We start from the raw sequence: 15,154 nt of genomic DNA on the forward strand, positions 1-15,154 counted from the left end.
AAGTGGCGGGACCTCCTGCCACCTCTAGAGGGTGAGGAGCCCCGGTGGGCCAGCCTATATTCCACCTTAGTTCCGAAGCCCACCAGGGATATCAGTTGGCGGCTCCTTCACGGGGCCATGAGCATGGGCGTGTACTTGGCGCGGTTCACTCCAATCCCGGACACGTACCCCTTTTGCAGCATGAGGGAAACACTGCACGTCTACCTGGAGTGCACCAGGTTGCAGCCCCTATTCCGGCTCCTCACGAATATTTTGTTAAGGTTTTGGTTGCACTTTTCCCCTCACCTCCTTATCTACACACTCCCTGTCCGTGGCCCCACTAAGTCTCGGGACCTCCTAGTCAACCTCCTCCTGGCCCTGGCTAAAGTGTCCATCTATAAAACCAGGGTGAGGAGGTTGGCCGATGGACTCCCCTGTGACTGTGGGGCCTATTTCCGATCCTCGGTCCATTCACGTCTCCGGGCAGAGTTCCTCTGAGCAGTGTCCACTGACTCCCTTGACGTCTTTGAGGAGCAGTGGGCACTGTCCGGGGTCCTCTGCTCGGTGTCCCCGTCCGGTTCCCTTCGTTTGACCCTTTGACCGCACTCCCATCCCTGTTGTTCATTAGTTGTCCCCTGTAATTACTTGGTTTTCCAGGTCCTGTGGACCTCCCCCCGCTTAGGGTGGGGGGGGATCCTTTAGCTTCGCCCGCCCACTTCCTGGATCCCAATAAGGCTACTCTGCTGTACCCAATTGGCCTGGGTCTATCACAATAGGCTGTGAGCTGTTTGGGGCAAGATTGTCATTTACAGTGTGTGTGAAAAGTGGCCAAAACAAGGAAGCCCCAATTGTAGTTGGGTCCTCTAGGTACTTGTGTAATATAAAGAAGAGGAGGAAGAAAAAGAGCCAATCACAACTGATAGATGAAAACTCAGATCTATCATTTTTGACTGTCTCACTAAATAAGTATTTATATGAGACATCAGTGCACCCTTAAAGAAGCTGTTTTGGTCTATCGGGTAAATGTGTGATTTTTGGAAACATAACTGAAAATTTTTTGTGTGTATATTCTGATGATCCACTAGATGTCAGTGTAACCAAAGCATTAAACCGATAGATAACAGGTCTATTGGCTGGAGAACCAGGACAGAGATGTCCGTGGAACAATAGTTATGCTCTCCCTTGCCCAATGGACACAATACATGTCGGGACTGCTTCGTTTTTATGCTACTCTAGGAAATATGTCCAGGAACAATATCACAACTGATTACTCTGACTCTGTGATATACTTCCTACCCATACAACTTCTGTGGAGTAGGAATGTAAATACTTTTGAGAATGATGAGCTGGTAGTACCCTTCAGTTCAGAGGTAGGATGAGCAGGCAAAATGAAGTGCTACCAAACAGGTGGAATCCAGGTAAAACTAGGGGCACTTGAGGGGGTTGATACCTGTGAATGTTGCTTTGTGATTGTAATTTTTCTCTTTATTCTTCCCTGAAAGGGGTCTTTCCAGCTTTTCTTCAGAATGTGATGACTATTCTTCCAGACACCGAGGAGTGGTCCTGGCTCCCTCGAGAGATTATCAGGGCTGCTTTCGAATCAGGCAGAGAGCTTGATGCAAAGTACTACAAGGTGCTCCCTCCCTAGGTTGAGGACATTGTCTCTTTACAGTGCTCCTAGCTTTTGCCATGTCAGGAATGAAGGACCAGCCCCAAACACGGATCTCCAGCTGGTAATCAAACTGTCATCACTAAGTCAAATGCTCCTAGGCTCCCAGATCAATTTTTCTATCTGGAAACAGCTCGGCTATATATGATTGGGCAGATCTATCAGGTGAGAAATCCCCTATTCTTAGAATATTTCTCACCAGGGCTAGAGAGTAATTAAAAAATAAAAAGTAAAACACAATCCTCAATTCCCATGGTCTGTTTTGTTTTACTGGTCTTTATGCATAACACATATTCATAAAGCGTCCAAGCCTTCTGTTTATTACATACTCTACTAATCACTCTCTTCTGTCCTATTCACCTATCCCCAAGAGACGTGAAGAAAACCACCAACATGCACCAGACAAAACAAAAATGGGGAGTTATATTGCCTTTACTTTTGGAAGAGCAACTAAGAGTTCAATTAAATTTCTTACTTTCACTTTATACCATAAAAAACCATCAGCGGACATAAGAATTGCACTACTTAATCAGATCCATGGTCCATTTGAGCCCAGATCCCATCTCTGAAAGGGCTTGTCTTTGTTAGGATATAGATATTCAGGTCTGTCTGTAAAGGCCTGTACTCTAAGAATTTAGGTGTATTCTTATCACTTGGCTAGTTATAGAGGTATAAAAGAAAGAATCAAAACCACTGTCTGCCGGTGTAAGGGCCTTCTCTTACTGTGACAGTCTGAGGCCCTGTTCTCAGGCTAAGGCCTTTGGCTAAGCAACAGAGGCAGCCATAAACTGGGAAGTGAACGGTCACATCCTCACATTCCAAACTAGTCACATTGAAATAAGGTGCTATTGGGCTGTTAGGCACTATCAGGACAGGATTGTATTCCTATCACCTCCAGAGAAAGGGAAGTGCCTAGAAAATGTAAAAGGAAACTTAGTTTGATAGCATCCTGTCTGGCAAGAACTCACTTATCAATAGCTCGGATGTGAAATCCTCACTTCTGTATTGTCTTGTCATTATAGTTCCCACTTTGCTATTGTTTGTCTGTATAATCTCTGTCTGGTTCTGTGATTGTTCCTGTCTGCTGTATAATTAATTTTGCTGGGTGTAAACTAATTAAGGTGGTGGGATATAATTGGTTACATAATCATGTTAGGATTGGTTAGTTAAATTTCAGGAAAATGATTGGTTAAGTATAGCTAAGCAGAACTCAAGTTTTACTATATAATCTGTAGTCAATGAGGAAGTGAGTGGGCGTGGGTGGGGGCGAGAGTGAGGGAAATGGGAACAGGGAATGGGGGTAAGAAAATTGCAATCATGTTTTGCTAAAGGGCAGGAATGGGAACAGGGACACAGGTGTAAGGCTCTGTGGTGTCAGAGCTCGGAAGGAGGATACTAAGGAAGGAAACTGGAATCATGCTTGCTGGAAGTTCACCCCAATAAACATCGAATTGTTTGCACCTTTGGACTTCGGGTATTGTTGCTCTCTGTTCATGCGAGAAGGGCAAGGGAAGTAAGTGGGTGAAGGAATAAGCCCCCTAACAGTCTTCACTCGTGATTTTCACTTAATATGTTTGTGAAAGCTAACATGGACATTCCCCAATGTTTGGTCCAGGCATGGTCCAAATGTAGTAACTACCTTGAGCTGTCAGTTAATTAAAATTATAAAAAATCTGAGTGTAGGCATAGCCATGTTGGTCAATATTACTAGATATACGTCAGTGGAAGCAGCAAAAAACCCCATAATGGACAATTATGAAATAATTTGCACATGGAAAACTTCCTCCCTAGCCCTTGTTAGTGATAAGCTGATGACCTGAAGCATGAGGGTTTATATATCTTATAAAATAATTTGATCCCATCTAATGTAACGATGGATGTTTTCATTATCCAAAGAATAGGCGATCTTTTCCTATTTCTGGAGCGTCACATCACAGATCTTGATGTTGCAAATTGGGCTTGCAGGAGATGGGAAAAACCAATGAAAAGTCACCTGGTGAATAGCTTTTCCTCTTGGGTGCTACATGCTGTCGCTTCTGTCACATACTGTAGTAGGTGGAATTTCTGCTACCTAGAAATTTAGTGTTTTCTCTTCTACTATTTTGCATTTGTTCTATCATTTAGAGTTGAAATGTTGCATGTGTGTTTGATGATTTTGTCAGGTAAAAAGTGTTTTCCGTAAGATCATTTGTGGATAACACATGGCCCTGATCCATGAATACTTAAACACCTGCATTAGTCATAGGATGAGAGTTGAGTTCTGCATGTACCTAAGCATTTGCAGGCTCAGAACCAACAGATGTATACATTTATGTTTCCTACACATTGAATATAACTGAAAGGAATGTATGAAAAATTTCAGATCTAATTTCTTCTTTAATCCTCCTTTCCTGACTGCTAAGCAACTGGAAAACAAAATTAGAAAGATTTTTTTCCTACTTTTTAAAAAACAAAGCATAGAGTACCTAATGTTGCAGAACTCTTGCAAGATTAGAATTAAAGCATACAACTAGATTGTCATTTATATGCTACACCTTATAGTGATGTCTTCATTTACTCAGTACATACTTTTAAATTCACTGTTCAGTCTACATACATGTACTATAACATACTATACACTCATTGAAAGCAGATCAAAATACATCTAAATCCACATTTATTTTAAAGTCAACGACTTAATTTTCAAATCTATTACAAATTTGTTTTTCCTTATGTATTTTGAAAACAACAAATAGAACTAATTAGGATAAATACCTACTGAGCTTTCGTCTTACAATTAGTTCTATTACATTCTGAGCGCAGGGCCTCCCTTTCCATTTTTCTTATATAAAATACAAACAGTTGTACTTACAACTATTAATACAACTATTACAGCTCCAGTAACAATTAATACTATTATTGAAACATTGATACCATCACTGATAACATCAGGAGGAAGCGTACCAGGCAAGGATTCCTTTGGAGGAAGAAACAGAGCTGCTTGTGCTATATTAGACACCTCTGAGGTCAGGAAAGCATTATCAATGGCACGTATTGCAAAGTAGATTACAGTGCCATTTTCTATTGTGACACTTTCTGCTTTAAACTGAAATGATTCTTTGGTGCCGGCAGGGTTAGGTATCAGACTAGAGGTATTCACGGAAATAGCATTCTCAAAGGTGTTTCTTAGGTCCAGAAGACTTTCACTCATTTTTATTATGTATCTGTCAGCTGGAAAAAGAGAGGTATGCAAGTAAGAATGTGTTAGTATGCCTATTATACTATCTGTAAATGTAAGGATAGTACAGGATTTGTAGAATAGTTTTGTATCTTTATAAGAACTCCAGTGATACTCCATGACCAACCCGACCATTTTACCCACCCAAGTTATTGATGGGCCTGCTTAATTGACTAACATTCTTTCTCTGAAGAGCTCTGGACAGAATTCCTGTTAGAACTTATCAGTTCCACATTTCAGTTGGGTCAACAGTCTACTGTTAACTGATGTGGGGCATTCCTTCCCTTCACGAGCACTAACCACATAATGTTCCCAGCACTCTTAGCTTCTGCTGGGCTGAGCAGCAAGAAACCAAAACCAGGAATTTGAGATGAGTCTTCCACATGGCAGTGCAGAGAACTTCCATTAAACTGCCCCCATCTATGCCTTACTCCCCCATGCTTTACACAAAAGTATTTATAGTACTAAAATAAAAACATAACTTTTGGATGAGAAATGAAAATAGGATTTCTTTCACTTGTCTCTAGGGAGTATCCAGGTCAAGTATAAGACCAAACAGTACATTTGAAAAACACAGCAGTACAGGGACCCTGCATCCTGGTCAACATTCCCTCTCTTAATGTGAGCAGGTTCTAAAGCATAGGCTGAGAGATAGAAAAATGCCTGCTCCATTTGCCAGCATAGTTAGTGTGTCAGGGATCTTGCTGCAAATGTGCCTGGCTTCCCACTGTCCACAGTTGTCATTTCAAGACTATGGTTCTGTTCTGCTAGTGGGTTTTCTAGTTCTTTGCTTGATTTGAGTTCTACTTCCTGCTCTGCATCTTCTTTTCTGTCCCTTCAGAGAGGGGGTAAGGGGTAGCATAAGAGTGCTATTCCAGCTCTACACCATCAGAGGATGCTCCTAACTGAGGTTATTCTTCTGTTGCTGGCTACTCTAGCTGTAGGGCTGTTTTGAGCCAGACGAGTAGTGAAAGTAGCCACATAGAAGAACCTAGGCCAGTGTTTTGGGGATTTAATGGAGTTGCTGGTTTGTTCCCTGGTGAGCTGGTTGGCAAGAGCTGTAGGTGTATGTAAAGATTTTAATCTGAAGCTGCTCTCTGTGTGACTGAAGGTTGTCTATCTTAACCTCTCTGGCTTGTGTTGATGTGCACACTATAACATAACCTGGTTACAACATACTTAAAATATATATTATAAACGAGACCTAGCTGTGTCCCCATAAATGGACTAAAGCCTTGGACTGTCCATGTTATAATTGGGACCCCTGACTTGTTTATAGTTGCAGTGTAGACAGTGGCTAAGCCTTGGAAGAGTCACTGGTGAGTGTGGTTTTTGATTTGTTTGCCTTTGTAAATTAGCATAAGGTTGGTTGGTATACAAGTTTTGCATTTTCTGTTGTACCAGGTTTGGGAGCACAGGCACTGACTTTTGGCTTTTCCAGGGGGTACTCCACCGCCGCTCTGCCCCGAGGCCCCACCCTCACCCCATCTCTTGCCACCCCTACTTTGCCCCCTCCCCCAAGTCCGCACTTCTTCCCATCCTCTTCCCACTATACCCTGCCCCATCCCCTTCTCTTCCCACTACCCCTCCCCCTCGCCATCAAACAGCTGATCGGCAGCCAGCCCCGGGACCCTGCTGAACCACTGTGACTAGTGAGTGCTGAGCCTCCCCTATTTTTTCCATGGTGTTTGAGCCTGGAGCCGCCTCAGAGTTGGTGCCTATGTTTGGGAGTACTCCATGTTTCTTTAAACATTTTTTTTAAAGGATTAAGTGGGACTAATGTGAGTATCATATTGAACAGTGAATTTATTGGTTATTAAGTCCTGGTCTACACTAGGAAATTTTATAGAGAAAATCTAGAGTCGGTCAAGCCATAGCAATGGTCATATTTTTTGCAGATGGGAAAGACAGCTCTTTTCCTCACCTCTCCTTCGCTGGCTCTTCATATGTAATTTCAGATAACTGACAATAATTCATCACTTCCAGCTGACTAAAACAAAACTTCACCTTACCTTGTCCCACATCCAAGTCATTCCCAGGAGCTGTCCAAGACAAGTGAATTTTATCTTCTTCAAACTGAGCCTCGAGGTCAATAATTTTACAGGGTGGGAACACATCAGTAGTTCCTCCTGATGGAACATTCGCCACTACAAAAGAACCTCCTGTTGCAACTCTATTGAAACTTCCTAGTTTTGCTTGAATTTCATCATCACTAACTTCAGGTCTCGGGGCATTCATTTTGATTTCACCTGCCCCAAAAAAAGAAAAAAATTGCTCATGCTATTTGAACGTTACAAAACTCCAAATTGTAACACACTTTTTATCTAGCATCCTTCTCTCTTTAATCTACTTTTTTTGTTGGCCTATTCAAGCTTAGTGCAAAAATTAGCAAGGCTAAAAACCAAAGTGAACTTCAGGATCCTGCATCCTTGCACAAAACTAAGGCAGACCCCCAAAAGCAAACCAGATTTCAACGGCAGTTGAAAGTAGCAACAGTGCCTATTGTCAGTTAGGGTATTTAAGGTATTGAGCAGGTGTCAGTGGGAAGTGGTTGTGATAAGGTAGCTTCCACCCATCTCCTCCTAGGTATTGCAGGCAGCATAAGAATTACAATCTTGTAGGAATTTCCTTATTTTTCTGAGTTTAAGTTGGAGACATTTTTTATGTAGACTTCTTTAATTCAGTATATTCTAATTTTCTAGGAATACAGAAAATTGTCCCTCTGTGTGCACACACATGTGCAAGAAAGAGGATATGACATGCAAAAGCTAACAATCTAAAATTAAGGTTGAGAAATCAGGCACTCAAAAGTCAAGAAATTCAAAAAGCTAAGTTTTCTATTACCATATTTTATATATATATATATATATATTTACTCCTGGGGGAGCTCTGCATTACTGCATGCATGCATAATTAATGAGCCCCGCAGATTTTTAATTTTTTGTGCAGAAAAAGCTTCTGCCGAAATGTTGCTGCAGTTCTGCCTTTAGCCCACCAGAGGGTGCTGTGGTGATTGAACAAAGCTGCAGTTCACAGCCAGCTAAGGAAGAGAAAGCCTGCCTTATTTACAGTGCCTGTCAGGCCAGGTCAGGAGACAGACATGGGGAGATAGACAGCGTGGGGTGTTGGGGGGAATCAGACAGGGGCTCATAAGGGCTAGTGGGGGAGGACAGACTGGGGCAGGGGCTGAATGGGAGTAGAGGCACAAGGCAACAGGAGGAAGGGGTGGAGGGAGGTGCAGGGCCACATGGTGAAGGGGTGCAGAGCTACATAGGGACAGGGGGTGGCTGAGTGGGGGCTCAGAGACACTTGGGGACAGGGGATGGGTACAGGGACACAGGGACAGGGGAATAGCTGGGTGGGGACATAGACACACATGGGACAGGGAAGGGCGTACAGAGCCACATAGGGACAGGGGGACAGGGTGCAGGGCCACATGGGGATGGGGCGAGGGATGTCTGAGTGGGGGTGGAGGGACACGTGGACAGGGGGTGCAAGGACACATGGGATGAAGGGACACATGGGGACAGGGGCAGATATGCCTGACTGCATGGGAGAGGCTAGGGATCAGCCAGGGTCTGCATGGGGGAAGCTCTCTAACAATTCCTCCCCGCTCCCCGCCCCCCCAAACCCCCCGTGTTCCATACTTTTCCCACCCATACTCAACAACCCTCCAAGTTCACACCCAGGCTCCTTCCCAGCAATTTACTTCCCTGTTCCTCAGCTCCTCCATTACCCCTGACTCCCCCAAGCCTTTGCACTGCTTCTGAGGGGTGCAGGAAATATGGTTCTGTACTGTAGTTTAAATGAATTATTACTCAGTATTATTGCCTAGTAAGGAATCTACTTGTCAAAGATTCCCTGAATCTTTTTTGTTGTCTGTATTGTTACAGATATACTTGCTGACAGGTATTTTGAAATAAATGACCAAAAATAATTGAAACTGGTGTGATTATATTGTGTTATTTTGACAAATAAAATATGCAGAATTTTGCAGAATTTTAAAATATTGTGTGCAGAATTTTTAATTTTTTTGTTGCTGAATTTTAAATTTTTTGGCACAGAATTCCCCAAGGAGTAATAATATATATATTTACCATCATATTGCACAATTTGCTGGGGTGGGGTTTTTTGTCGCGGGAGGGGGGGCATGTACTGGTACAAGAATGTTAAGATGTATATTTAATAAGGAAAACAGGAATAGGAAATACTACATTGTGCGAACACTGAGTGAACACTGAGGTATAAATCTTAACTGTTGGAACTTCCTGAGGTATTTGGGTGCCTAATATCTCACGCTTAGAGTGTGTTTCTTACTCAGTAGAGCAGCAAGTCTGTCTACCCAGAGTCAAATCTGCTGGATTAAATGGCAAAAAGCAAGTTACTATTTTTTTCTCCAAACAAACCGTTGTTAACCAAGTTCCATTTGCAGAGCAAACTCTGTAACTAGTGCCTTCAAATTATGCCCCCAGTTACACTTGTGCAATCCCACTGAAGGCCAGAGGACTGCATAGATATACTGAGCATGGCATTTGGCCTGCAGACCCTGGTGACAATTCACAAGCCAGAAAGAACACAATTTGATTTTCAGATCCTAGGCTGAGTCTGCAGGGCTCTGAGTTGTTAACAGCACAGTTGTTCTTTGTAAATAGAACAATTTTCTTCTGGAGTGATTGAGAAAACAAGTGTAGAATTTGACAATACTATTTTTACAAAGTCACTTTTCAGAATAAAACTATATTTTAATGATGAATTAACTGTTTTCTTTGCATTTGATTTCTCTGGGGCCTCTAGATCAAAAGAGAAATGCAAAAGTAGTGGAAAGATGAAAAGATATATTAAGTCACAACACACTCGTAACAGACTCACTGTAAAAGTATCATTAACTGAAGCTCCATTGATTGAGAAGGCTTAAGCAGTAAGACCTGAATAGCAGTATCCATACCTGTGGTTTCTGGAACTGAGAATCTTTAACTCACATGCCTAATGGAAAGAGTCCTGAACAATGTGTCCAGAAAACCCAACAGAAGAACAGAAAAATTCTCATGTGGATGCATTAAACTGATAAATTTAAATTTCTTAACTTTGAAACGGATTCCCTAAAACCTCATTTTTAAGTCTCAGTGAAACATACAAATTTAAAATTTCTAACTTCAGCTGTTTTTTTATATGATTTTCAGTTCCAGGATCTTTGGCAACTCCCATGTGTTCCAAAGAGCACTTAATTATTATAATATATATTTTTTTTATAAAATGTGGTCCTATACCCATTGCTCAGATATAGCAAAAATGCTGTGGTTCCAGCTACTGTTTTCTAAAAGTATAAACAATAGTGGAAAAGATATATGTAACAAATGTTAAGGTTAAAAAGCTTTTTGTGAAGCTAAATGATCTCCCATTCACCCATATTGAGAGAGAGAGGAGAGAATTTTCTACTTCATAAATGTTTCTTACCATTTTCTATGTAGCCTGGAACATACAAGGCTCGGCTCTGCCTGCGGCCAAGTCTGACAGTCTTATTTCTCCCCTGGATATGCACTTTTAAGTTGTATCTACCATTTCCCTTGAAAGATGTAAAGTACTTTGAATAGATTCCATCATTCTTGGTAATATCAGCACCTTGACATACAAATATTAATAATTACCCATCCAAACAAGGTACTTTTGTTAAGCAAGAGCATTTTTTGCTGTTCAGTTCATAAACACATAGGGTCTACACCTTCTTCTATTGAAATCAATAAGAGCTTTGATACGGACTTGGGTGAAAACAGGATCTGTCCCATTGTGTTGACATGAGCTCATTACTTATTTAACTGGAGATAACAATGTAGCATTAAAACATGTTACTGTGTATTTACTGTTGTTTCCAATAGGCCAGCAGTTCTCAACTACTTCTTAGTAGTTCTCCATAGTAGTCTGATCTGTGGAGTCCTTCTTGGTGGTCTGCAGACTAACATACTTTGAGATTGAAGCAATGATGGAATGTGGGGAGGAGAGAGTCTACAGTTTGCATTACATGGTTCAGATAATGGAGAAGGTGGAGAACAATAGAATTATGCATTTGAATCACATCACCTCTGTAGGCACAATAGATTTGAAAAGGAGAATAATAATCCATGTAATTTATACTTTTGAAGGAGATGTTTTTAACATTAGCTATACTGTCTATATAGCATGTGACAAGCTATAGAAACAGACTCTCGCTCTCCTGTTCTGCCACCTGCATCCCCTCTGCAGGGCAGACCTGTATGTAAAATATACATAAGTTCAAACGGTGAATATGGCTGAATCAGACCCACAAGGCAATTGACCCCTTTTCTGTCCTTGTGCTAGCTATTTGCATGATGAGTAACAGCTCAGGAGAGGGAGAAGGCTCTGCACAACCATGACACTCCCCTTCTTCTTGGGCACAGTTTCTCTCTCTCCTCCTTCCTAACACACCCAACAGCGTAAGTGCACCAGCATGTCAGGGCACACATGCTGCACCAGTTTAGACCCAGTGCAGTTTATTCTCATCCTGAAGCTGTGGGGGAGACCAGAGTTACCATCTCCCTCCACTAGATGCCTCTTGTTCTGTGCTCATGGCATAGGCATGGCTGAACCAAAATGGGGAATGTATACATTTCTCGACAAAATGTAAGGAAAGTAATAATCAGATTACCTGAACCATCATCAAGGAGTTTGAGCTCCACTGCAGATCCAGTCTGTGGTTCAACAGTGGCCATCACGGTTGCACCAAGAACAGGCAAAAATCCTTGACTAACTTCTGCATAAATCACCATTGGATGAGGGAAGTTGTTTGTATCCTTATTCATGTGGGCTTTCACAGTCACTGGAGGCACAGTCAAAGATGCTGCTCGAGATGTTACTATCATTGATATGACTTGAGAAACTGTGTGGCTATTTTGAATCCAATATAACCAATCTCCCACCTGGAAATCAAATAGATATAAAAATATAATATAAAAACTTCATTAGTCTAAGGGCAGCTTTGTGTTTCCCTTAGTTAATGATTATCTTAGTTCAGGGGAGATTTCCCAAGGCAAACAGGGCAGTTAAGGTATTGCTACAGGACCACAGCTAAGGTAATTTGCATACCTTACTTGTGATTCTTCATGCTCTCAAATGTTTGGTTTCTTTTAAATTTAACCTTATATCTGAATTTGCTCAGTTTTAATGGTGGATGTTTGAGAATTATCACATTCTTGGAAGGATTAGAACCTGTATATTATAGATATGTACCTCAAGCTTAATTTCCCCTGAATTCAATATTTTGTCTGGCCGTCTTGTGTACTTGGGATGTGTACAGTGCATAATAAAAATTAGGAAGAGCACAGACAACCGACTTCCATGGCAAGTCAGTTGAGTTACAGGAAGGATAAAATTGGTTCATTAGGAATATATGTTTATAACTTCTAAAAAGAGAAGGTGCATTTTAGTCTATGAAAATGTTAACATATTTGAATAATAAAACAAAGTTTAGTTTTTACCTCTGCAGTGCCTGATATATTCAGTCGAGCTGTTCGGAGGTTTAGATTACTAACTGTGAAGCCTGAAGTTCTATATTCTTTTCCTTTGGGGTCCCTCAGTAAAATGTCTGGTGGAGATGTGCTTTGATCCCATGTAACTACAAAGAAGGTGTCATTTCCCACAGTGCTATCTATAGTCACCGTACCATTCATCCACTGCTTGACTGCGACACTCCGAGCTGTACTTTCAAGCTATTAGACAAATAAAATATGTTTTACGGCAAGTTAGCAGATAAACACTTAAAATACCAGTAATTTCAAAGTGGTTCATTTTCCTCTTAAAGGGGAGAACAAATCAATATTTTGTCTATTCAGAGGGCACCTCGACTGGCTGGTGGATAACTGGCCCACTACTGGAAGAGGGGATAGAGGAGCATTAATGCTGTCACAGGCCTGTTGGCACCCCCCTGAGCAGGTCTCTGCTGTTCTGTGCAGAGCTGAGGGTTGTGCACAGGAGGCAGGAGCCTCCTGACACTGTGCCTCCACACATGGGGAACTAGCAGGAGGATGAGGGCCACGTGGATTAGCCATTGAAGGGAGTGGAATGATGAAGGCCTAAGCACATTTTCAGTAATGCCCATTTGCAGAGTACAATTACTTAAGAATGTGAAAGTATAGTAACCAAGCATCTCCTTCCACTGTTATATGTGGTCTATCCACCTACCTATCAAATCACATCTGTGCAGGAGATTAGTGCTACATTTCCTCTCCAGCTCTAAGCCTGTTTCCAGAAAGATCGCACAACAAGAGAACCATACAACCACACGTAGAGACAACAGAAAAGCAATGATAATTGAAGAGACAGAAATAATAAAACACAGCAAGAACAGAAACAAGATTTCCTTTACCAGCATTGGTATTGCACACGTGGGCCACCAGAATTTACAGATAAGCTACCAATATGAGTTTTATAGTGGCCCACTGGACTACTAGGCTGCCAGTAGATTTGCTCACTTCTCTTTTAGGGATTAAAAAAACTCCAAATAGAAAAGTACCTTTTAATAAAATAACTTTCTGTTTAGAATAAAAATGGGAAGCTAGATACTGAAACGCTATTTCAAAGAGCATCCGAGTGGACATTTGAGAGTCAGGTGTTCAGACGGTACTCTAGTGATGAGATTGATATAAGTGCTTAGAAAGTGAGATAAACTGTCTTTTAAGAGCAGCTGTTAATAGCCCAGAAAATAAAGAAACATTTTGTTTTCTTTCTCCTGAATAGAGGTGATAGTGGAGCTACAAAAACAGGAACCTAATAATAATGGGGGATTTCAGCTCTCCCCATATTGGCTGGGAATGAGTCACCTCAGGATGGGATGCAAATATAAAATTTCTAGATATCATTAATGATTTCTTTTTGTAGCAGCTAGTCCAGGAACCCATAAAGGGAGATGCATGTCTTTAACTAGCCCTAAGTGGTTCACAGGATCTGGTCCACGAGGTGAATATAGCTGAACTGCCTGGCAGTAGCACCAATACTGTAATTAAATTTAACATTCTTGTAGGGGAGAAAATACCAAAGATACCCCCTCAGCAGCATTTAACTTTGAAAATGGGAACTAAACAAAAATGAGGAGGTTAAATGGAAATTAAAAGGAACAGTCAGAGGAATGAAATGCCTTCAAATTGCATGCAAACTTTTAAAAAACACAAAGATAGAGGCTCAAAAGAAATGTCTACCTCAAACAAAAAAAATGCTGTTAGTTTTTGTCCCTCTTGCTAGCTGCTCTTCACATTCTTTTTTGGCCTTCCCAATTATACTTCTGCACTTGATTTACAAGGGTTTGTTCTGTTCTATTTTCCTTAGTAGGATTTCACTTCCAATTTTTAAAACATGTCTTTTTGTTTCTAACCACATCTGTTTACTCCGCTGTTTAGTCATGATGGCAGTGTTTTGGTCCTCTTCCTGTTTTGTTTGAGTACATCAGAGGCGGGAAGCCTGCCAAACAATCACTGAAGCCACTGGATGATCAAAGTGCTAAAGGAGCACTCAAGAAAAAACAGACCTTTGTGGAGAAGCTAAATGCATTATTTGCATCAGTCTTCACTGCAGAGGATCTGAGGGAGGTTCCCACACCTAAGCCATTCTTTTTAGGTGACAAATTTGAGGAACTATCCCAGACTGAGGTGCCAGTGTAGGAGTTTTTGGAACAAATAGATACATTAAACAGTAATAAGTCACCAGGACCAGATGGTATTCACCCAAGAGTTCTTAAGGAACTCAAATATGAAATTGCAGAACTACTAACTGTGGTATGTAATCTATTGCTTAAATCAGCCTATATAAATATGACTGCTGGATAGCTAATGCAATGCTGAGTTTTTTAAAAAGCTCCAGAGGCGATCCTTGCAATTACAGGGCAGTAAGCCTAACTCCAGTACCAGGCAAATTGGTTGAAACTAGTAAAGAACAGAATTATCAGACTAATAGATGAATGTGATATGTTGGGCAAGAGTCAATATGGCTTCTGTAAAGGGGAATCATGTCTCACCAATCTACTCTATTAGTATTCTTTGAGGGGATCAACAATTTTGACACAGTCTCCCACAGTATTCTTGCCAGTAAGTTAAAGAAGTATGGACTGGATGAATGGACTATAAGGTGGATAGAAAGCTGGCTAGATTGTTGGGCTCAATGAGTAGTGATCAATGGCTCCATGTCTAGTTGACAGCTGATATCAAGTGGAGTGCCCCAAGGGTCGGTCCTCGGGCCGGTTTTGTTCAATATCTTCATGAATGATCTGGAGGATGGTGTGGATTGCA

General features: G+C 41.3%; 1 protein-coding gene across 1 annotated transcript in view; it reads right to left on the reverse strand.

Moving 5' to 3' along the window:
• Positions 1-4,433: 4,433 nt before the first annotated feature.
• The window catches only part of LOC144269580 (calcium-activated chloride channel regulator 1-like), a 36,220-nt gene continuing 25,499 nt past the window's right edge, over positions 4,434-15,154 (reverse strand). Inside the window, exons 10-14 of the mRNA XM_077825361.1 lie at positions 12,356-12,586; positions 11,527-11,797; positions 10,320-10,484; positions 6,878-7,114; positions 4,434-4,858 (exon numbers count right to left, since the gene is read on the reverse strand). Of these exons, the coding sequence (XP_077681487.1) occupies positions 4,434-4,858; positions 6,878-7,114; positions 10,320-10,484; positions 11,527-11,797; positions 12,356-12,586 (1,329 nt within the window). The remainder of the gene's footprint in view (positions 4,859-6,877; positions 7,115-10,319; positions 10,485-11,526; positions 11,798-12,355; positions 12,587-15,154) is intronic.

This window comes from Eretmochelys imbricata, chromosome 8 (genome assembly GCF_965152235.1).
Source record: "Eretmochelys imbricata isolate rEreImb1 chromosome 8, rEreImb1.hap1, whole genome shotgun sequence".
NCBI classification, from domain to species: Eukaryota; Metazoa; Chordata; order Testudines; family Cheloniidae; genus Eretmochelys; species Eretmochelys imbricata.